General features: G+C 39.8%; 1 protein-coding gene across 2 annotated transcripts in view; it reads left to right on the top strand.

Annotated features, from left to right (window-relative positions):
* Positions 1 to 24,040, top strand: part of LOC5576808 (mucin-17) — a 294,664-nt gene that overhangs the window by 171,932 nt on the left and 98,692 nt on the right. For both annotated transcript variants that reach the window (XM_021855039.1, XM_021855040.1), the window contains exon 2: positions 23,214 to 23,476. In XM_021855039.1, coding sequence (XP_021710731.1) covers positions 23,214 to 23,476 — 263 coding nt within the window. The remainder of the gene's footprint in view (positions 1 to 23,213; positions 23,477 to 24,040) is intronic.

The raw sequence follows: 24,040 nt of genomic DNA, 5'->3' as shown, positions 1-24,040 counted from the left end.
CATGAACTTCTGCAGTCCTTGGAGGAGGAAAACGGAAGCGTTAGAAGCGTTATGAGCAGTAAAGCAAGTCGGAAGAAGGTCGAGTCATGGCTTGGAACTGCTCCTGGTTCTGCTGAGAAACCGCATGCCTCTGGTGATGCTGATCATTCTAGAATCCCAATGGTGACAACAGGGGCTGCTACGATATCAAACCAGAAAACTAGTTTCGATGCGTTGTTCAACACGAATGCTACGAAGGACGTCAACAGGCCCAAATCGACGTCAACACCCCAAAAACACTTAAGTACTCCTTCAGTTATTCCTTATGCAACAGTCCCTCTATCGAACTTACCAATTCAAGGGACCACCAGTTCATCTGTTTCAAAGTGGGCTGGGTACTATCCTGGGGCAAATGTTAACACATCGTCCGCACTTCCGACAATTTTTGAATCCCAATCGAATACAACGAATGTCACTCAAACAAATGTATCATTTGGAAGTCCAGGTGTTACACCATCGGCTCCATTTGCTTCCAAATTAAGCGATAGGCAATTACCTCCGATATATACTGCTGGTTCTCACAAACCATCTTCCGAAAGCATGTCTTTCGGGCAAATAGTATCTGTCAATTCCGGATCACAATTCGGACGTGTGTCAAACGTAGTTACAACGCATTCGCTATCTAAGTCGGGTATGTCGTGTTCGGGACAGTGGAATCGACCTTGGATGACGCCAGCTGTTACTACCACACCTGTATCGGTTCCATCATTGGGTGTTTATGAACAACCAGAAGCTGGTTGGCGAATGACTACTAGTTCGAATTCAGTGTTTCCAGCAACAACCGGAAATAGTGATTCTCAGCGAATCGATGGTTCACATTGTATAGTGCCTCCTTCTGGACAACAGCTAGATACGTCCTTCCAGCAAGCACCTTCAGGTGTTCAAATAGCGGCACGACAGGTAATGCCAAAAGAGTTGCCGTCATTCTCCGGTGACCCACAAGACTGGCCGTTATTCTCCAGTTCGTTTTACAACTCTTCGACAGCCTGTGGGTTCACAGACGCGGAAAATCTAGCCCGTTTACAGCGTTGCTTGAAGGGACATGCGCTAGAATCCGTAAAGAGTCGTCTACTAATGCCCCAGTCAGTACCACACGTGATGGAGACTTTACGGATGTTATATGGACGACCAGAAATCCTAATTCACTCTCTACTGCAGAAGTTGCGAAGTATTCCTTCACCCAAAAATGAGAACTTGCAATCAATCATCACCTACGGTTTGGCGGTGCGTAACCTGGTTGACCATATGCATATTGCAAATCTGGAAGATCATTTGCGCAACCCTATGCTGGTGCATGAACTAGTGGAGAAGCTTCCACCGCAAATGCGAATGCAGTGGTCCTGGTACAAGCGTTCAATTTCGGATGTCAACCTGGCGACTTTCGGAGAATTTATGTCGGAGATGGCCCAGACAACCAGAAATCGCAGGAAAGTTCACATTTTAATTCGTTTATTCATACTAATTACATCAAACTCGCAAAACACCGTGGATAAACTCGGCAAATTGATGAGTTTCCTCGCATAAAACACTTTTTTCTGAGTTCATTTGTACATTTTGTTTCGTCCCGTACACTCGTACAAAGTAAGTCGAATCAATCCGTAGCAGCTGTCAAATCAACATTTGTTATCATAAGTTAAGTCGCAAAATATAACAGGTTAGTTCGGGAGAATATGTATACACTCGCATTGTATGTTAATAATCATCACACAATATATGCACGCATATCGCCTCCACTTTTGTACGTAGAAGGCCTTTTCGTGACATCTTATAAGTGAACTTTTGTACATACAAAGCCTCCAGGTGATTTCGTTATGCGTACATTTTGGTTGTCTGGGGGTGAAGACAGCAACAGACGTAACGATGCCATTGGATTCGACGATACAGCAGACTAAACCCATTAACATGGGACGTGAAAAGCAAAAGTTGTATGTTCACGCAGAAGCTGATGAAGGTCATTCAGCGGAAGCGACAGTGAACTTACAGAATTCTTTGAGAGAAGCGGAAATCGTGAAGAGACTTTGTGCTTACTGTTCTGATGAAACTCACGAAGTTGCTCGATGCCATCAATTCAAGGCTTTAGACCTTGATGGCAGATGGAAGGCGATCAGATCAAAAGGACTTTGCAGAACTTGTTTGATTCCACATCGGAAGTGGCCGTGCCGATCTGGTAAGGAGTGTGGAGTAGACGGTTGTCGATTCCGCCACCATGCGTTGTTGCATTCACGGATAGCTACTGATTCAGCCACTGGTACATGTTCTAATGACAACGTCGTGCGACAAAATTTCCATTCTGTGACGAAATTTTCTCTATTTCGTTATATCCCAGTTACGTTGGAAGGAAATGGAAAGAAAGTTGACACGTTTGCGTTTTTGGACGATGGAAGTGAATCCACATTATTGGAATCCGGACTTGCAGCAGAGTTGAATATCAACGGTTCTGAGGAACCTCTCTGGCTGGGCTGGACCGGAGATATATCTCGAGAAGAGAAGGGTTCTCAGCGGATCTCTGTAGCCATCTCAGGAACCGGATTAAAAAGTCAATACCGATTGGATAATGTGCGTACGGTACAGACACTAAAGCTTCAAAGTCAGTCGTTCCAGTATAACGAGCTCCAAAAAATCTACCCACACCTGCGAGGACTCCCATTGCGCAGCTATTCGGACGCGGTTCCAAGGATGATCATCGGCATCGAGCATGCACAATTGCTCACTTCCCTGAAGGTTCGAGAAGGCGGTGCAAATGATCCAGTAGCAGCAAAAACTCGGCTGGGCTGGTGCGTGTACGGGAAGCAGATCGATGGAAACAGCACAGTTACCCGGCTTCATGTTCACTCTGAGGAAGTTGGTAACCGAGAATTACACGAGCAAATGAAACAATACTTTAGCATCGAAGAGGCCGCGGTAGCTACCCCACTGGAGTCAGAGGAAGATAGACGAGCTCGCGGTATACTTGAAAAAACAACTCGTCGAATAGATGGAGGTTTTGAGACCGGACTTCTGTGGAAATATGATCGGCCATCATTTCCCAATAGCTATCCACTTGCTGTACGCAGAATGCAGTCATTGGAGAAGAAACTTTCAAAGGAACCTGCACTTCAAGAACGAGTTAATGAACTAATAGCCGAATATGAAGTGAAAGGATACGCCCATCGAATTACACAAGCGGAAGTTCAGTCGACAAATTTGGACCGTGTGTGGTACCTGCCGCTTGGTATCGTGAGAAATCCCAAGAAACCAGAGAAGATTCGTCTAATTTGGGATGCTGCGGCGCGAGTAAACGGTGTTTCATTCAACGACATGCTCTTGACAGGGCCCGACATGTTGACGTCATTATTTGCCGTCCTACTAAGGTTTCGTCAGAGGGCCGTTGCCGTGTGTGGAGACATCCAGGAAATGTTCCACCAAGTACGGATCATCACCCAAGACAAGCAGTCCCAGCGGTTTATTTATCGTGAACGTCCAGATCAGGCGCCACAGGTCTTCATCATGGATGTGGCGACATTTGGTGCAAAGTGCTCGCCATGCTCCGCGCAGCACGTCAAGAACACGAACGCGAAGGATTTCGCATCGCTTTTTCCGAAGGCTGCCGAAGCTATTGTTAATGCACATTATGTTGATGACTACTTAGATAGCGTCGATACGATCGACGAAGCAGCTCAACTAGTGGAAGAAGTGAAATACGTACACGCCCAAGGTGGATTTCACATCCGAAACTTCTCATCAAACTCTCCTGAGCTGCTACAACGTTTGGGTCAAACCAAGCCAATTGAAGAGAAATCCATGATACTCGACAACGTCATGGATACGGAGCGGGTGCTAGGTATGATGTGGAAGCCCGCTGAGGACGTTTTTACTTTCGACATTAATTTGAAGGATGATCTTGCAAAGCTACTATTAGAAGGAACTGCTCCCACTAAACGGCAGGTGTTGAGAATCGTCATGTCGCTGTTTGACCCATGCGGATTCATCGCTCACTTCATAATTCATGGCAAGATTCTCATACAGCACATCTGGAGATCTGGCACTGATTGGGATGATAGTATTGCGGATGGTCTACTCGGCTTATGGCACCACTGGACTCGACTTCTACAACAATTGATCGAAGTGAAGGTTCCTCGCTGTTTCTTCGGCAATACAGGTAGTAAGCTACATGATGGAATACAGCTTCACGTCTTTGTCGATGCAAGCGAGCTAGCTTACGCATGTGTAGCATATCTGCGGATTGTCAAGAACAAGAAGGTGAGCTGCGTATTCGTTGCGTCAAAGACGAAAGTTGCGCCTCTCAAGCCGCTCTCTATCCCACGTCTGGAGCTGCAAGCTGGATTAATAGGGTGCCGACTGATGGACAATATATGCACAGCCCTAGATCTCCCGTTGGAAGGGCGGTACCTGTGGACGGATTCAAGAACATGCCTCTCGTGGATTCGTTCAGATAGCCGGCGCTATCATCCATACATAGGCTTTAGGGTTGGTGAAATTTTGAATGTATCTGTAGTAGATGAATGGCATTATGTTCCATCGAAACAAAATGTGGCCGACGATGCAACTAAATGGGGATGTGGACCTAGCTTCAGCCCAAGTAGTCGCTGGTATACCGGACCAAATTTTCTGTACTTGACGGAAAACGAATGGCCCGAGCAATCACGGAAAGAAATGACAACCGATGAGGAGCTACGCGTAGTGTTTCATCACCATCGAGAAATGCCACAAACATTGATCGACGTGAACAGGTTCTCGAATTGGAACCGTATTTTACGAGCAACAGCTTTCGTGATCAGATCCTCTAAACTGTTCAAGAAAGAACGTCATTTTGGACCGCTAACCAGCGAAGAACTACTACAGGCAGAGAATTTATTGTGGCGACAAGTGCAGAATGAAACATTCCCTGACGAATACTGCATACTGAAGTTCAACAAGGTCAACCACGGAATGGAACAGAAACGAATTGAGAAGGGTAGCCCGCTGTATGATCAGTCCCCGTTCATGGATGATGCAGGTGTGATACGAATGAATAGTAGGATACAGGCTGCACCTACCGTTTCATTCGGAATGAAATATCCCATCATATTGCCGAAGGATCACCCTCTAACAACTCTACTTGTTGACAGTTACCACCGTAGATTCAAACATCAGAACCGTGAAACGGTGTTAAACGAAATTCGACAGCAGTTCCGAATACCGAAATTGCGTTCCTTGATACAACGTGTTGCCAAGAATTGTCAACACTGCAAGGTTAGGAAGACAGTGCCGATACCACCAATGATGGCAGCGCTTCCGAAGGTCAGGCTAACACCTCACATTAGACCGTTCTGCTATACCGGTGTTGACTACTTCGGACCACTTCTAGTGAAACAAGGTCGTAGCTTGGTCAAACGCTGGGTGGCGCTCTTTACATGTCTCACTACACGGGCGATACATTTAGAAATAGTGCATAGTCTCTCCACGCAGTCTTGTATTATGGCAATTCGAAGATTCGGCGCACGAAGAGGATTTCCAACCGACTTCTATTCCGACAATGGGACCTGTTTTCAAGGGGCTAGCAATTTGCTGACGAAGCAGATTGAAGCCATTCATGAAGGTTGTGCTGTAACATTCACCAATGCGAGAACGACTTGGCACTTTAACCCACCATCTGCACCCCACATGGGAGGTTCCTGGGAACGGATGGTGCGTTCGGTTAAGGAGGCGATGAGAGCCATTTCAGAACATCCTCGTCATCCAAGCGACGAGGTTCTAGAAACTGTGGTGCTGGAAGCGGAAGCGATTGTCAACTCAAGACCTTTGACATACGTACCACTAGACAATGCCGAACAAGAAGCCTTAACGCCGAACCACTTTTTGCTGTACGGCTCAAGCGGTATAGTGCAGCCAAGGTCATCACTATCGGATGAAGGAGTTGTTCTGCGAGATAGCTGGAAATTGGTGCAGCATCTAGCCGACGAGTTCTGGAGATGTTGGGTTCGTGAATACTTACCGACGTTGACAAGGCGAACCAAGTGGTTCGAAACGGTTAAACCTTTGAAACCTGGAGATTTGGTGATTGTAGTCGACGACAACAAGCGAAATGGGTGGCTACGAGGACGTATTACTGAGGTCATGCGAGGTAAGGATGGTCAAGTCCGAAGTGCAATGGTTAGAACTGCAGATGGAATAATGAAGCGACCAGCAGTGAAACTGGCTCCACTAGATGTTCGCGATGATCAGATGCAGGGTACCCCGGAATTACACGGAAGGGGGGATGTTAAAAACCGCCAGTCTTCCAACACTGCAGAGGACGGGGTGAATTCCGTATGCTCCCTGTAACCGTCATCATGACAAGGGAGTTGACAGAACGTCAGAACAAGGTGTGAAGACAAACGATGTGAAATATTGGTCGATTCATTGTTCACTGTTACACCGCATTGTAAAACCGTGTTAAACACCAATTTGCCAATAGTAGGCCAAATATTATTATCGCCTGGACAGCGTTTCTCCGAGGAGTAGATTATCTCTTCCTGTCGAACCACGAGTTAGTTACACGAGATCGACCCAGGGAGCACCATCCAAGGCCTTTAATTGCCGACCAAGTCGGGCTGAGGTGTTCACAGGCAAGAAGGTGATCAACCTTTGAACCGTGAGTTATTTAATTGAATATTCCCTAATTTGTAACCTAAAAAGGTGAATTGAAAACCCTAATTGAACTTATATTTAAAGAGCCTACTTAAAATGTTACCTAGAACTATATACATGCTCTTTTTCCAATACCTAATACTAAACTACATGCATTTGTCAGGTGAGGTGAATTTCGTTGCCTATTTGAATTGTTGGCGAGTCGAGGTTTCTAAGATAAGGCTGTAGAACACTGAATGTGAGTTTATATGAGGATTATATATGTATTAAAATGACCTAATGAAATCTCAATAAATTACAGCTTTAAAGCTGCTTCTGTAAAGGACTGCTAACAGAAGTGTTTCTACTCAAAACCGTTCGACTCCACAACAAACAGATTTCCCCGCAACCAGCCGTGTGATTTTACAAAATATAAAACAGGAAGTTCTACAAAACATACTTTGAGAATGATTAAAGAGATATATGTCAAGACTTCATGTAATGAAGTATCCAAGGTATCCATAAATACCTCTAAGAACACCTCAGGAAATTTCTCAAAATATTGCTTTTTATATTGTACAAATTACTGTAAAATATAAAAAAAAATCTGGTATAATTTTCGGAGGAAGACTTATGCGTAAAAGAACCCCGAGAAGAGTTCCTGATACAATTATTGCGGCTATTTTTGAATGAGTGAAATGAGAATATTGCAGGAATTTTGGTGATCTGAGACAAATTCTTATAAAAGTTTTTGATGTTATAAGATTCTCAGAGGATATGTTCGATAGGTTTTCTGGGAAAATTCTTAAAAAATATAGGTTTTCTAAGAGATATGCCAATGGAACTTTTGGAAAATTTTTGGAGCAGTTCATTAAGAATCTTCAGAGAAATTTATCGAACAAGAGATCAATGCGTGGATCTTTGATGAAATTTTTGTGTTGCTTCATGGGAGAGTTCTAAATAAACAACCAAAAGGACTAAACCAAGACAACAACCAATCGAATGTTCGAATTAGTTTTTCCAATCTGAAATTTTCTAAGCAGTTAAATCAGGTTTGAAATGAAAAATTCTCAGTGGGTCCGCGAAGCCATTGCAAATATTGAAAATTGATTCAATTCAGTTACTTAGGTGGCTAAGATTATTCCGGAGTTAATCCATGGGATACTTCTAGCACATTTTTGGCAGATTTCGCCAGAGATTTTAACAATGTTTTAGGTTGAATCATTCAAAATGCTCTGGAGAGACCCTTACCACAGACAATTTCTTCCCGAAATTCTTGGCTGGCTCCATTAGGATGACAAAAATATTTAAAAGCTATCAGTAAAAGCCTTACTATTTCACAGATTTCTTTATCACTCAGGAAGCTTTCCATGTGGTATATGTAGCAGATATCTGACATTGCTCAGATTCCTGACATTTTTCGACAAGCTTATAGATAAATTCCAGTTGATTTTTTCTTCCTAGTATCCATCAATTTTATTATCATGTTCCTTGAAACGTCTATAGTTAATTCAAGAAGAAATTCCTTATATGTTTCATTAAACGTTTATGGAGAATTGCTGGCGATGATTATGTGGAGTTCTGATTATACCCCTAGAATAATTATTGACGAAATGCTTCAAATCTTATGAACATCTTTGGGGAGAATGCCGAGGAAACTTTTCAGGAGGTCCCGGAACAAAATAGATGAATGTTTGGTAGGATTTGTTGTTGGACCTATAAAATTTTGACTGAATTCCAAATTCTGAACAAGAATGTTACTTAAAATTTACGGGTGTACGAGGTGCTGACATTGAAGGTGTAAAATTTTGTAGGTTTGCAACCGTCCGATCGATTTTGTTGAAATTTTTAGGAAAAATCACAAACCAGTTACATTTTTGTTTTATGCATTGAAAATTTAGTATTCGGTGATGGTTTTGGACTAAGGTCCAAATGTGTTGGGGTACCTAGCACATTTCGAAATGGAAATGATGTGGAAATTCAAGAAATCTTATCAATCATTTTACGAAATTAGCGTGCACAAGAGGTGCCAAAAGTGGTCATTTATGGAATCAGTCACCGAGTCTCCGATAACGATCAAAACAACAGATAAATTTATGACATGGCATTTATTCTCTTCTGAGTAGAAAATCATAAACTTTGAGCTGTCGAAAGGGATCAGTGCCTGATATTTTGGAAATGTCCCTTTAGGGTTCCTATCGAAACCGATATCCGGTGACCATGTTCCCGGAACGACCACAGTAGTCTTTGAACTGAATCAGATGATACACTGTGCCAAGTAAATCAATGTTGCATTGAATTGTTCATGTGTTCGACAAGGTTTCTTGCATTTCCTCCACAATTCTCATTATGAGCTATTCTCCCCGAGGAGGAAAAAATAACTCGCAATAACTTATGCATACCATATTTTAGTATCATACCATCATTAGGTATTGTTCAGTTGTCAATACCTCATTCTAGTATTATTATGGTATTGGAAAAAATGTTTGAAACAATTTAAAATACTTCATTTTGGTATTCGCTGGATTGCTGGAGGTATTGAACTACTTCTGAAAAATTTCACTTTTATATGAAAATCCATCATGTGTTATTTAGGTATTACAATACCTGATCTAATTATCAGCTTGGTATTTGTAGAATATGCAGAATGTATTATTTGAGGTATTTTACCTCTTACGCAGGGCTCATTCATACCAGTATTAATTAGCTGGGATGAAATACCTCAGTTTGGAATTCAGTAGTTATTTTCTTCTGCTCGACCACTGCTGATTGGGTAAGACTGCCACCCCTAATTTTACCAAATAAAATGTCTAAACCTTTTCAAAAGTTGTAACTACGTTGTGCTTAACTATTAAAGTGAAATTAATTCAATTTTGTTTAAAATACAATCCAAATTCGCCCATTTGTTTTTCAAAATATGGGTGTCTTAAGGTGATGAGAAGTATACATCCAAGTTTTTTTTTCAATAATTTAACCCTAAAAATAATTCAATATCCACGTTAATCAATGTAGAAGTCATAAAACATTATACTTTGTATAATCACAGGAAACAGATATATGTTTTCGTAAAATTGTGTACGAAAATCGTGGTGGTCGCTTTTACCTCGTGGGTGGGCGGTTTTACCAGGTCCGTCTCACTCGGGCTCAGATTGGGTACCACTTCTAGTACTGCATTTGGTCCCTCGGTAGTGAAAAAGGTACCCAAGTTTGATAGTTCGCAGTACACTTTTCACGGCATTCTAGATTACCTTATGAGCCATACAATTTTGGGCAACTGCAAGGGACATGGAGGTCTTTAATGTGTCTTTGGTTTTACCTTGTCGCAAAAAAATCGTGATAAGAAATATTTTTTTCAAGCTTGAAGAAATAAATAAATTTTTACTAATACAAAACCTGTGATATTTTTTAATTCTGCCCAAGTCTTCAAAAAACGACATGAATTTATTGATTCTTGATTTTGACATATGAATTAAATTGCTTACCCCGTCTTCTCCCACATCTTGATGGTAACAGTTTGGGCAAATCCTTCTTTTTCATTAATTATGATTTGAAGAACAACTGTGTTCAAGAGTCCGTGGAAAATTGTGAAAATTGCAGCTTCAAAAAGGTTGGGAACCACAGCGTAATATAATAAACTCGTTACTCGGCTTACGAATCGAACCAAAGCACATTTTGGATTCTATTCAGCAATGAAATTCATGAAATGAATGAACTATTGAGGTTGCTCGCCCCCTTGATGGTTGCTACGCCTCTGCACATTTGAACATATGATGTGATAAAATGTTGTCCCCGGTTGATATGGTGACGTCCAAGTCACGTTTGATCTCTCCACTTATCTGTAACGATGCCGCCATCGTTAAATGGGTTCATTACTCCCTCCCATTCTCAGTTTGGCTAAGAACCCTCTTCCCGCGCACTTTCATTCAATTAGTGGCGTGGGGGCGTATTTTACATATCGTCTTTTTCTTCTTGAGCCAGGTCCAAGTGTGACGACGACGCCCAAGCCGAAGGAAACCGTTAGCACTAATTTGTTTTTGTGGCCTCCATTCCATGGGCACACGCTCTCCGAACGGTCATCAACGACAGCCATCCAGCCAGCGTCCCCAATTTGGAGTCTTGTTTGTGTTCGTTGGAAGGTAGGGTGTCCCAGGGAAAATCAATGTTCGAAAAGTCATGGTGCTCAGCCCTAGATTAATGAAAAATTGTTATAATTTATGTGAATTTACAAATTTTGATGTTTTGTGTAAAAGTTTTCATAGTCTACTATTTTTTTCTATGATCTGACAATTTGCATCAATGGCTATATTTTATAAATTGATCGGGCGGAACACCGAACGATTAGTCAGATATTTGATTTGTTCTGCAAAAATGCAAGCATATTTTTCATTTTAGGGTTAAGCACCATGGCCTTTTGAACAATGATTTTTTCTGGGACACCCTATCAGCGGGGTATCTGCTTGGGAGCATGGGAGGCCCTCCGGGGGCAGCGATCATTAAGAACCCGGTGTCGTCTCCGTTGGTGATGGTGTGAGTCACATGCGAGACGCAATTAATGTTTGCGCGCCCCCGTTTGAGCTGCGGGTATCTGGTACTTGAACACTTTGGGAGGTGAAGTTCTCGACAATGACACAAAGAACGCACGGCGATCTTTGTGGGATGAGTCAAAGAATCTTCTCATCTCAATATGTGCAGGCATGTGGGGGCTCAGAGTCATGCGAGAATTAATTTTACAAGCATTGGCATGAACAGGGTTGCGTCCGTGGGAGGGGCGTCACTAGATTAGTCAACATAAGCGATTACCAACCAAGCTTATCTATTTTATTACAATTATATTACAGTAGAAAACATTCGATGTAATTTTTATAGGTGAAATGAGATTTGAATAGCATTTCAAATGCAGTATTTTTAAAGTCAGTCATTTTTGAATCAATTTTCAATATACCTAATGTTCCGAAAAATAAATGAACAAGTCATCCAAGCCAAACAAACGGCAAACTTATTTAACTATATAAACATATTGTTTCTCAAACAGAAATTGTCTATTAAAATCAATATAACGCGTTGCAAGAAAAATTTTGATTCCTGGAAAACCGAACGACTTCGAATGGTAAATTTTCCAGGCTTCCAATCAAAGTCAGCTATGCGCGTCGTTAGGTGCAATACCCTGTTTGGAATGGTTTGACGTTTCCCAATTTGCTCAATATAAGATATGTTCATATCTTCTTCTACTATTCATAGTTCTTTTGCTACAAAAAGGTTCTATTCGGGCCAAAAAATAATAACATATTTCATGTCCTGTGCGGAGATAGCTCGCTACGCGTTATTTCCGCCAGCCTATCCAAATTTTTAAATTTCCCCACAATAATAATGCTGATACCAGTTCCGCCTATGGTGACATGCGAAACTAAACTCATCCCGGATACTGTGCGTATGTTGCCTGACTTACCGTGCTGTGACCTTAATCATTTGAAAAATGATAAGTATGGCCTTATTAATTTGTCGGCCCTTCGGCCGAGAATAAACACGCTCTGTAAGTTTACACAGTTTGGTGCTGGAGCTTCCTTGTAGGTCAGCTTTCTGCGTTTTTATGTTGTTTTTATGTGCCGAATTTGCATTGGCAACTTCCTCGACTGAGCTGTAACAGCATCGCCTCTTGCCGCGACGAAAGAGGAAGAACCGTTCAAAATACGCTGTAACCCCTTTGTCTTTCGGTCTTCGTCGCTTGTATTGTGAATGAGCAGCGTGAAGCAGTGGAAATACCACGAAACCAACCAAGATGACGGAAGACTGTTAAATAATAACAGTGATGCGGCGAAAAAAGATGCATTAACACTTAAGTGAGCCGCACCATTTCATAACCTGAAGCTTCCCCAACCGGTGATGCCAAATCTGACGACCACGCTCTTCTCTTTTGTATGAAACGCGCGAAACTCCCACCGATGACGGGCTTGCACTACAACGGCTTTCGTCAAACTCCACGATTCGTAATTCAACTATCCTGCCCGCACCCAAACGCTGACGCCGACCTTCAAGGTCGTCCAATCAAAGTCGGTTCCTAAATGAGTCATTTCTTTCCATTGACACGCCTTGAGCTATTGTACCCTTTTCCAGATTTCCCACAAAAATTTTCCGTCAATTTCCTCATCCAGCTGCGTACATATCGAGTATAACGAAAGACCCCCAACCTGGAACTTGTAGGGCTTGTCTAATGAGTTGGCGAAGTAGCTGAGCATGCAGAGCTCGTTGACGACAATAATGGCGAACGGAATCGATCAAAAAAATCGAACGCGTTCAAAGTGGGCGCGAAAATGGCAGAAAATTCAATATTGCGCTGAGTAACGGCCGGCTTGCGGTCGTTGGTGGCGGTCGATCTAACTCTAGCTCCTCTACAAACCAAAGCGAATCCGAAGGTCAATCGGATCAATTTGTGAGCTTTTGCCATCAGCCAATAGACGATTTGGATATTTTCATATATGTAGCAGCAGATTGACGAGATGCTGTTGATTCGTCACATTTCCCAATCCAATTTGCTCTCGCGATTTTTTTGGGTAACGGTTTGACATTGTCTCGTCGGCATATGGTCTTGCGGGAAGCTTATGAGCTTCATGGTCAGCGTTCTGTTGACTTTTGCTAGTAATTATAAACACTGTAAACCTAGTTGAAACGGATAAGTTGCATATTCGAGATTTTCCATCTTGCTTCATCTCTCCAGTGTTGTTCAGACTCATTTCCCCGAAAATAACATTTTTCGAACTACGAAGCCACGAACTACTACAACCATGCTCTATCCTCCTAAGATAGAAAAGCAGATGGTTAAGCTTGAGTACTGCACACAAAATCGATCAATTTTGATCCCAGAGAGCCACAATTCAAGTTTCGGTGAAATGAAATGAGTGAGTGAGTGAGTGCGAATCATTTCACCGAAACTTCAATTGTGGCCCACCGCAATCGAAACTGTCGGATCCCATGTGCAACACTCAAGCCCAACCACCTCCCCCTCCATCTCAGGAATACAACGCACAGTTATAACAGTTCATGGCTTCACAATTCGAATTTCGGGGAAATGAGTCTGGTCAACACTGCATCTCTCTAGCAAAACTTGACATCACATCCGCAGAAGTTTCTTGATAGCTCCGGAAAAATCCAGTTAGAATTTATCAAGAACCTTCATATGACATTGAAATTGACGTCCGCTCCTACAGAAGTTGTCATCTTCTCCCCTAGATAACTCAATGCCCCATGCTCCATGTCTCGCTTAATGTCACGCTTAACCTCGTTTACGCATTAGTTGTGTAAGTCTCTCACGACGCCCGGAATAGCGGACTTTGGGGCAAGTGTGCCGCCCCTGCTTTTTATAAAAACTATAATATTTATTTTCTCTTTGAGCTTAACAATATGTTCCCTTATAGTTCACAATACGATGATCAAAATATGATAAAAATTGCTCTATTTTTCACGTATTTACATCGACTTGTGCAAAGACAACCAAATTTGAGTGAATATTTATAAGATTCCGTTGTTTCAAAATAGCATGGTGGAGGGTAAATTATTACCAGATTTTTCTAACGTTCTGTACATCGTGAAACTATTCACATGTGTAAGTTATTGTGGCATTTGAACGAAAAAATTATTTAGTTTTACATACGAAATCCTGTTTGGTTGAAATGTATACTTATTGGGGCAAGTGTGCCACCTATTTGGTAAGCAAAAATTGTTGATGATGTCGAGCTACACGATAAGTGTTCATCTGCAACAACCAGACAGCTCACCAATCCATCCCGAGGATGCTGGTTATGCATTATGGAAAAATCACACACAATTCAATGTTTTGTTCATTCGTGTAATAATTTTATCTGTAAAATAATATCGTTGCATTCACATATTTAACTTAACATGACATTCAACAAATATTTGTAAGTCTTCTTATAACAATAATTCAATTCTAAAACACTGCGAAATGTTATGCGATATTAAACTTTCATTTAAAGAAAATCATATTCCATCCATTATATAGAAAGATGATGTGCAGGAGGGTCATTCTATTGTAAATGTCATTTAATTGTGGCAAGAAATAAGAACTGTTATGGTTCCATATATTATTTCTTTTGTATATAATTTGAAAATTCGATGCAATATAATTAAATATCAAATAACAAATATATCTGTGTCCTCCTTCTATATCCTCGAACACTCAGGAGAGTGGGATTTTACTCATTTGGATGTAATAAAATTCACCTAAAAAAAAATATAAATTAAATTCAATACTTCTGTTACGAACTGTCTCTACAGTGAAATTCAATGCTTTATTAACTATTATATTTTGAAATCTTTTGTAGGAAAAAACCCTCTATTATACTTCTTTCAGAAATGATTGATGTTAAATCCATCTGGAATTCCTCCGAATTACTGTGATTCTTCAGAAAATGTTTCTAATATTATTCCGGAAATATCTCTGAGGTTCTTACGAAAACGCCTCTGGCGTTCTTCCGAAAATGTTTCTGAGATCCTTTAAAAAATTCTGTTGGAATACTTCCGGATATTTCAAAAATCCTTCAGGCAATCCTTCTGGGATACTTACGCAAATCTTCGTGGAAATACAGAAAATCTCCGTGGGAATACCGAAAATCTTTAAGAATTCCTTTTGAGGTTCTTCTGGTTGGATATCCTTCGGGGGTTTTTTCCTATGGTGTTCTTCCGAAAATCCTGCAGGAATTCTTCAAGATGTTTTTCGAAAATTCTTATGAAAATGATGCCGGTATTTTTCAGGAAATCGTTTTAGGAAGCTTCCGCAAAACCTTCAGAAATGCTTAGGAAATGATTCTGTAATTCTTCACAGATTAATCTGGAATTATGATGAAATTTTTCGGAATATCTTTGGAGGATACATCCGAACAACCCTCTGGGATTTGTCCGGTATCCTCTGTAGGATTCTCCCAGAAATCTTGCTTCAGGTTATTTTTCGATGATTCTTCCGAAAATCGTCCTAAGTTTCTTCTGGAACTACTACATGTCGAGCTCTCGACACTGAAGAAGTCTGTAAGTCGCAGACGAAATAGGCCTATCTGTCAAGATAAGCAACACATATTAGAGTTTAAAGGTATTTGCTCGCCTTACTAGTGATCTTAGTATTTTATTTTTTGCAAAAAGTGAAGTGTTAAAGTTCAATTAATAGTTTTAAACATACTCTAATAATCCCTCCCCTAAATTTAATTTAAAAAAGTGTAGTACTACTGCATGGTTATGAGATGCTTCCGGACATTCCTTTGTGACTTTTTCGTATACTTCCAAAAATTCTTCCGGAAATCTCGTTGAGATTTATCACAAATATCGTTAGGATTCATCCGGAAATTCATCGGGAATAGTTCCGGAGACCCTCCTGAAATTCCTCCGAAAACCGTTCTGGAATTTTTCCGGATATCATTAAAGGATTCCGCTTCTGGGACTCTTTCAGGAACGATTTTGGGACTATCTGGCTTCTTCAAGATTTTTCTGAAAATGCCACCAGGATTCTTTCAAAAATCCCATTGGCATTGTTCTGGTAAAATTAGCTGGGAATCTTACAGAAATCGAAAAGAAAGATTGTTGGAATAAGCCCAAATGGATTTTCAGAAGAGATACCGACTGAAACCATGAACGGTTTCGGATTAATTTCAAAAAGAATTTCCGTTAATATTCCACAGTATATTCTTAGACAAGTCCCAGAAAAAATCTGAAAGAATCACAGAGGGATATACGAGAGAATATATGAAGAATCTCTTTGAAAACCTCAGAGGGCTTTCTGGAAGATTTCCCAAGGGATTCCTGTAAGTAAAAAATAAATCCGGAAAACTCTCTGATGAATTTCTGAAGAATCCCAGAGAGATTGTTTCAAAAATTCCAGAGAAATTTCCGAAAACATTCTCGAATAGTTTTCAGAACAATCTTAGATGAGTTTTCTCAAAAACCACAGAGGTATTTCCGGAAGTACTCTAGGCGAATATTTGAAGTAATAGCAAGAAGATGTGTGGAATGATTATTGCAAGATTTGTGGTAAAAAAAAGATTTTTCGAGGAGTACCAGAACGATTTCGAAACAATTCTAGGGGATTTTTGAAAAAAAAAACTTCAGAGAGAGGCTGAAGAATTCAAACAGGATTACCGTAAGTATTCCAAACGAATGGCCCGGAGAATTTCAGAAAGATTTCCGAAAGATTCTCAAAGAATAAATAGTTTATTTTTAAATATTATAGTTCAGAGATATTTCCGGGAGAATTCAATTGGGATCATCAGAAGAGTACCAATGACATTTACCGAAGTATTACAAAAGGATTCCTATAAAATTATTAAAGTGATTGATATAATAATTTTAGAAAGATTTCAGCAAGAATTTCCAAGGGATTTCCGAAAGAATCCCCGTAGGATTTCCGAAAAAATCCTCGATTTATTCAGAAAAATCTCAAAAAAGATTCATAAGAATTCCAGAAAGATTTACGAACGAATCCTTGAAACATTTTCGACAGAAATGCAAAAAACAACTTTTGATAAAAACAAAAAAAAAAGAATTCCGAAAGAGTCCCAGGGAGCAGTGATGCATTTGAACGCGTTCAGTTCGCGTTCCAGTTCAATTTGTTGAACAGAGTGATCAAGTAGACTTGCTCATTGTTCAGTTCAAAAATTTGAACTCTAGTGAGCAGAAAATTGAACGCAGATTGTTCTGATAGAATTCACGTTATCTTACAGTGCTAAAGTTGTTTAAAAGATGCTCAAAGTAAGACATAATATGTTTATTTATAACTAAATTGGTTTTAGTATTGATTCAGGAAACCTTTTCCTGATAAAACCTTAAATCTATGCTTTCATTACCATTGTAGTGCATTGCGATCTGAACGGGGCGTTCAAGAGCAGCAGTGGGCTCCGGCTCGGGAGTTTACTGTCTACTGCGTTCTCGAGCAAAATTTGAACTCGCTCCGTTCAGTTTTGGCTCGCGTTCAGTTCAAAATGCATCACTGCCAGGGAGACTTCGAAAGAATCAGAAATATTTCTGGAAATCATCAGAGAGATAACTTAAACAATTTCCGAAATAATGTCAGTGGGATCTCTGGAAGAATCTCTGAGATATTTCCAGAAGAATCTCAGAAGGATTTTTGGAATAAACCCAGGTGAATTTTCCGAAGTATTCTTAATGATTATCATGAGCTGTCCGTAATTCGAATCAAAGCGTCCGGAATATGAGGCAAAAGTGATGGAGCGTCCGGAATAAGAATCATGAAAAGGCCACACGTTTTGATTTATTTAAAATTATTCAAGTTGCGGACGTGTATTCTTTACCCACCATCCGAATGTTAAGGGCTTCCGACGCTCGATAACGCTAAAAAATCATACAGAATGATTTATTTTGTATGGTCCAAGCTGGGTTATACTTCACTGAGGCCTTAAGGTGATTATAAAACGAAGCCAAATTTAGAATTTTCAAGAGCACAAGACTGGAGAATCTGACAACAGTTCACGTTGAAAATCAATCACATTGCTTGCTTGCTGGTGGTGACCAATGGGATAAATTTTCAACGCGGAACGCTGTTTTGTTCTCAAGTCTTGTGCTCTTGAAAATTTGAGGTGTGGCTTCGTTTTATAATCACCTTAAGTGTCCGTAATATGAATCAAAACGGTACCTATATTTGGAAAAGTTGCAGAGATATTTTAAAAATATTCCCAGATATTTTTTTTTGTAAAATCGTAGAGTTATTCTGTGAATATTTCTAGAGATATTTCCATGAGAATCCCACATGTATTTCTGGAAGAATTTAAACTTAATTTTCGAAAGCCTCCCAGCACCGCAACTAGTATATATGGAGCGTATATTCACAATGTATAAACCAGTTGAGGAACTTGTGCACCATCCCGGTCGGTGGGGTGCTGACGATATCAAAGTAAATTATTAACGCTTGTAGAAGAACGCGAAGGAAGTGAGTAAGAACAATGGAGATTCGTGGTAAAATTATTGAAAATTCGTGGCTTTGTCGCGGTTTCATACTTTTCTTCATAATATACTCAAAATACACATTCTCAGTGCAATTATCCTTAAATGGTTAAAATTAAGCGATATTTCAGTGAAAGTAAGTCTTGCTTTACAAATTAAGATAATAAGATCAAAATATAGCTAAATGTAAATTAAAAATTTAGAACGGTATGGGGAAATTAACACATGACACCTAGTTTTGAACGAGCATTGGAGAAAAAGTCAGTGGAATATCAAATCCAAAATAGAAAATGTTTTTATTCACATAATTCTAAACTTTATTGCGATTGTCATTTGAATACTTCATATATGAGTAACTTGGCGGTGTTCTCTAAATTGTGCAAATTTCCGTAGAGAATTTGCGCGTAGGGAACATCAGACTGACTTGCGCAATTCAAAAAGCGTTTTGTTTTTGTTTGTATTCTGCACAATGTTTTTTTTTTTCGCCCAACGTGTGATAGTGGTAAAACAACAATGATTCTCAATCGATTTCCCTTTACCATATATTTTCAATCCCGACTGTCATTTCTTTCCGTGCACGCGCTCGGGAAACAACAAGTGTCGGCACGATTCATCAAATTCACTCACCAAAACCATTTTGGTGAATATAACAACACAGCTATTGACTCAATGTGTTTGATTAACATCTACGGTGCTGGAGCAGATTGATTGATTGATTGATGATGAAGATTGTAAACTGGCACGATAGAAAAATCTATTCAATAGACGCCGCAATTCCAACAAAATTACAAATTTCTGAAGTAGTTATCAACGAAAAATGTGATTTAATAAAAATGTTCGGTTACCAATCTAAATGCATGGAGAAGTGAAATTATTTTGTCTAAATCTTGGTTCTTCAATTCACTATGATTGAATGCCTTTTCCAACAATTTAAGCTGGATTTTCAGAATAAATAAAATATTTTTAACGTTTGGTATAAATAGACAAAAATGTGGCAACACTTTGTAAGGGAATCTAGGGTAATCTGCACCCTTGAGGAAAAACGATCCACGGTGCTATTTTAGGCTGTTTGCGTAGTAATAGGGAAAAATTTTTCATCAGGTACTGATAGTAGGGATTCGTAACGTACGATATGACAAGAAAAAATCGACGGAAAATTTATATTTTTTCCAAAATATTTATAGAAACCTCAAAAAGTCGTTTGCCCTGGGAGTGCATATTATCCCGGATACCCTAACCAGTGTGACATAAGGTTACTAGGTAATCCCATTTTGCATAATAATAGGTGAAGCCCAAGCAGGACGGTTCGATTTTGCGTCGTCAGATAGGTTTTGCTCACGGTTTCGCGCGTGGTTTCGTCGCCGAAGAATTTTTTTCTATTTTGGAGCGTCTTGCTGGGTAGGTATTTGGGAAGGCACAAGCAAGACGGTTTGTTTTCGGGACGCCAAGAAGTTTTGCTGTCAGTGTCAGTTTTGTGTTCAGTCGAGGATGGATTACCAACTGGTGAGTTCGTTTCATGCTTGTGATAACACATTTTTTTTTGAAAGCGTAACTTTTAAGTAATATTAAAACAACACACTAAGCTCTTACGGTGAATTTCACCGTAATCTCAACAGCTGAACAGTTCGGTGAAATAAAATACCGTAATTCCGTCGAAATTTTACGGATTACGGTGATTTTTCACCAAATACTGTAAAAAATTACCGTACTCCGTTAATTTATTTCACCGAACTGTTCAGCTGTTGAGATTTTACAGGAATCCGTAAAATAATTTAAGTGTGAAGCTTTGTATGGTTCGTCACTATAAGTGTCGGCATTATGTTTTTTTTTATATTATTTCAATATACATATTTTTTTCTTGTTGACATTATTAAAAATTATCTTTTGAATTGTTCGACATTGTGAATGTTGACGTATTTTTTAAAACTTCTACCATATTGAGACAAAATGCACAGTAATACTCATATGTAATTTTCAAACAAACTATGTATAGTTCGTCACTACAAGTGTCGGCATTATTCCTGTTTCATATAATTTAAAATATATACATGTAATTTTCAGTTTTCGTCATTAATAAAAACATCTTTTGAATTGTTCGACATTATAGATGTTGAAGTATTTTTTAAAGCTTCTACCAAAAACTTCTCGAGACAAAAATACAAAACTAGCTTTTAATATAAGTCGTATATTTCCCCCTTGTCCATGGATCGCATCATCGACCAGAGGTGACTCCCAGATCTTTTCCTCCCTCACTAATAATCACCCTTCCCGTGGTGATTGTGGAGATGCAGAGGTATTCTCGGTCTCTAGAAGAAACAATCATTACACCCTAACATTCCTTCCCCATCCCAACTGACTGTAAGGACTTGGGCGGCGCGGTTATTGATCAATAATACTAGATCTGCTAAAATTTCACTTCGAGAGTAAGCGGAAACTCCCATCCCTTATTCATTTGGATCGCAGTGCAATTCTTACCAGTTCCGATCAATCACGGAGTAGCAACCATTGACATGTACAGTCAGTCTATGCTATGCTATGCTAATCCCATTTTGCATAATAATCATTTGGTATAATCATAATTGTAGTCCTTCTTTCTAAAAATGGCTGTTTTTGATGAGAAACTGTTATGCTAAATGACCATTATCCAAAATTTCCTTTGTGCCAAATGGCGTTGGGCCAAATGACCCAGACCCATTAGCTTCAGTGACCTTTCAATTAATTCCTGATTGAATAACACGAGGCTGGAAGGGTGCAATGCTACAACTGGAACAGAAACAGAACGCAGGATGCTCGATCTTACATGAATCCAAATGTAAGTTATAAGGAAATCTGACATTTAATCACCTTTTTCTTTTCTGAACACGCATGCATATGAATTGTTTTCATACAGAAACTGTTTCCGTATGAAAACAACAAACAAAAAATGCCATTCGATCTTGCCAGCCAAAAAATCGTAGGACCATCGTGTGACCTCAGAAGAGGAAGTAGGCACTTTTGGAGACATTTCTTCTGCTTCCCTTTCTCAAGAAGAAGACGTTTGTTGTATATGCAACAAACTATGAATGCCATCACCGAATTACTTGTATTGACAATTAAACTCGTTCTCCACATAATTCTTTAATAGCTCTGTTGATAAGTGCGTGTGTTCGATTCCGGATGCGTTTTGTTTTATTTTTTATTTTTTCAAAGAGGCTTATAATTTGTCGATGACACGACTAACAATTTCAGTAGGCTTAGAGCTCCCGAACGAAGATTAAGCTAAAACGAAGGTAACTTATTTATTCTTCATGACACAAAGCCAGGGGAGATTTGGAGATCCGAACACCCGTTTAAGCTGAAAACTTAATCGATTGGTCACCACCAGCTAACGACCAATCGATCAACTTTTCAACTTAAACGGATGTTTGGTTCTCCAGATTTGTGCTCTTGAAAATTTGAGGTTTGGCTCCGATTCATCTTCACCTTAAGTGGTGCATATTACCCCAGGTCCCCCTAATATTCTATGCACTGAAATGAATTTTATTGTAGAAACTACTGAATCCATGGTAAAATTAAGAACTGCACCAACGATTTTCAACCGACCACATTAATCTGTTAACTCTACCATAACATAGTCAACAAGAAAATATATTCTGTTTATTTAACCAGAGTTGTAGTATTTATGATTAGAAGCATTCTAGATTTGACAAGTTTGGCATTGTACTTTTCACCGTACTGTGTTGTACGATGGGTGTCACGGATTGAAATACAATGCTTTGTAGTCGAGGCTACTATGGACATAGTCACATTTACTACACTGCTCAGTGTTTTTTACCAGATTATAGTAAACTTAACAGATTTTTGTAGTCGGTTGAAAATCGTTGGAGCAGTTCTTAATTCTACCATGGATTCGGTAGATTATACAACAAAATTTGTTTGCGTGTGCGGTCCATACACTGAAATGAATTTTATAGTAGAAACTACTAAATCCATGGTAAAATTAAGATTTGCACCAACGATTTTCAACCGACTACACTAATCTGTTAACTCTACCAGAACATAGTCAACATCACCACACAAGAAAATATTTTCGGTTTAATTAACCACAGTTGCAGCATTTATGACTAGAAACATTCTTGATTTGACAAGTTTGGCATTGTACTTTTGACCACACTGTGTTGTAAGGTGAGTGTCACGAATTGAAATACAATGCTATGTAGTCGAGACTACTATGGACATGGTCACTTTTACTGCACTGGTCAGTGATTTTTACCAGATTATAGTAAACTTAACAGATTTTTGTAGTCGGTTGAAAATCGTTGGTGCAGTTCTTAATTCTACCATGGATTCAGTAGATTATACTACAAAATTTGTTTGCGTGTACAGTTGTACGCAGCTTTACGTCGCGACGTTCTGGTGCATTTCTGGTCAATAAATTACATATACCTGTTAGTTCAGCTGTTTTCAAGTCGAGGATAAGAATCCCTATGCAGGGCTTATTTTGATACAATTTAAAGTTTATTTATTATTCACACGTTCCGTTTGCCTACGAATTTTCCTGTAACATTTCTCGCTATAGTTCATTTTATAGATACATTTGTTCTATTCTAAGAAACCTAATCAAACATCCTTTGTTTCCTCGCAAATTCCAGACAACTACTACTTCGCCCAATCGCAGGGCCGCTTCGTGCCATCGTTCGACAGTCCCCGGAATGGGTTTTTTCCCTCGTCGATAAACCGGAATCAACCGCCGGACTCGTACCAGGAGCAGACACTCTTCGTGGACAGTAGCAGTGCCAACAGCCGGCGCCTGGGAAGTCGCACCAGCCTCAGCCAGCAGCAGCAGCCCACACCCCAGGGCCTCGGTTCCGACGGAGATGCGGTAACGCCGTCGTACTTCCAATTCACCTACACGGTAAGTGGCTCGGCAGTGTGGGTACTTTCTTATTCCTTGCCGATTGGTTTTCGAGTGTGTGATTTTATTTTTAACTTTGTGCGTGGTTTATCGTTATTGGTTACGATCATAGAGTTAGTTACGGTTTTCCAACTAACAACCAATCGTCGCTGGTGTATCGCACATAGACACGGTTAGCACAGACAAACATACGTAACACTGAGGAAGTTTCTATCGAGCACTCATTAGATGATCATTTTAAGTTCGCGTGTTTGACGTTTCACACTACTACCATCTGCAGGTTTTGTTGCACAAAATATTAATACTTGCAACACATTCAGCAAATGATGATGGTGTAAACTAGACGATAGAATAAACCAAAAATGTTCTAAGTGTTACGTCTGGTTGTTCGTGCGGTTACGATGGCATTTTGGAATGAATAAGCGGCGTCTACTGAATTATTAATATTGTTTGGTGGCGAATGTAACTCTAATTTGATAAAAATTAGTGCATAGTTGCCGATTTATTTCTCGCCGGGTGGGTGACCTAGCGAAGAGAGAGGTGCTTCCAGTTGGAGATAAGCGA

Source organism: Aedes aegypti, chromosome 3 (assembly GCF_002204515.2).
Source record: "Aedes aegypti strain LVP_AGWG chromosome 3, AaegL5.0 Primary Assembly, whole genome shotgun sequence".
NCBI lineage: Eukaryota > Metazoa > Arthropoda > Insecta > Diptera > Culicidae > Aedes > Aedes aegypti.
Note: the sequence above shows the minus strand (reverse complement) of the source record. Positions and strands in the feature narration are given on the sequence as shown.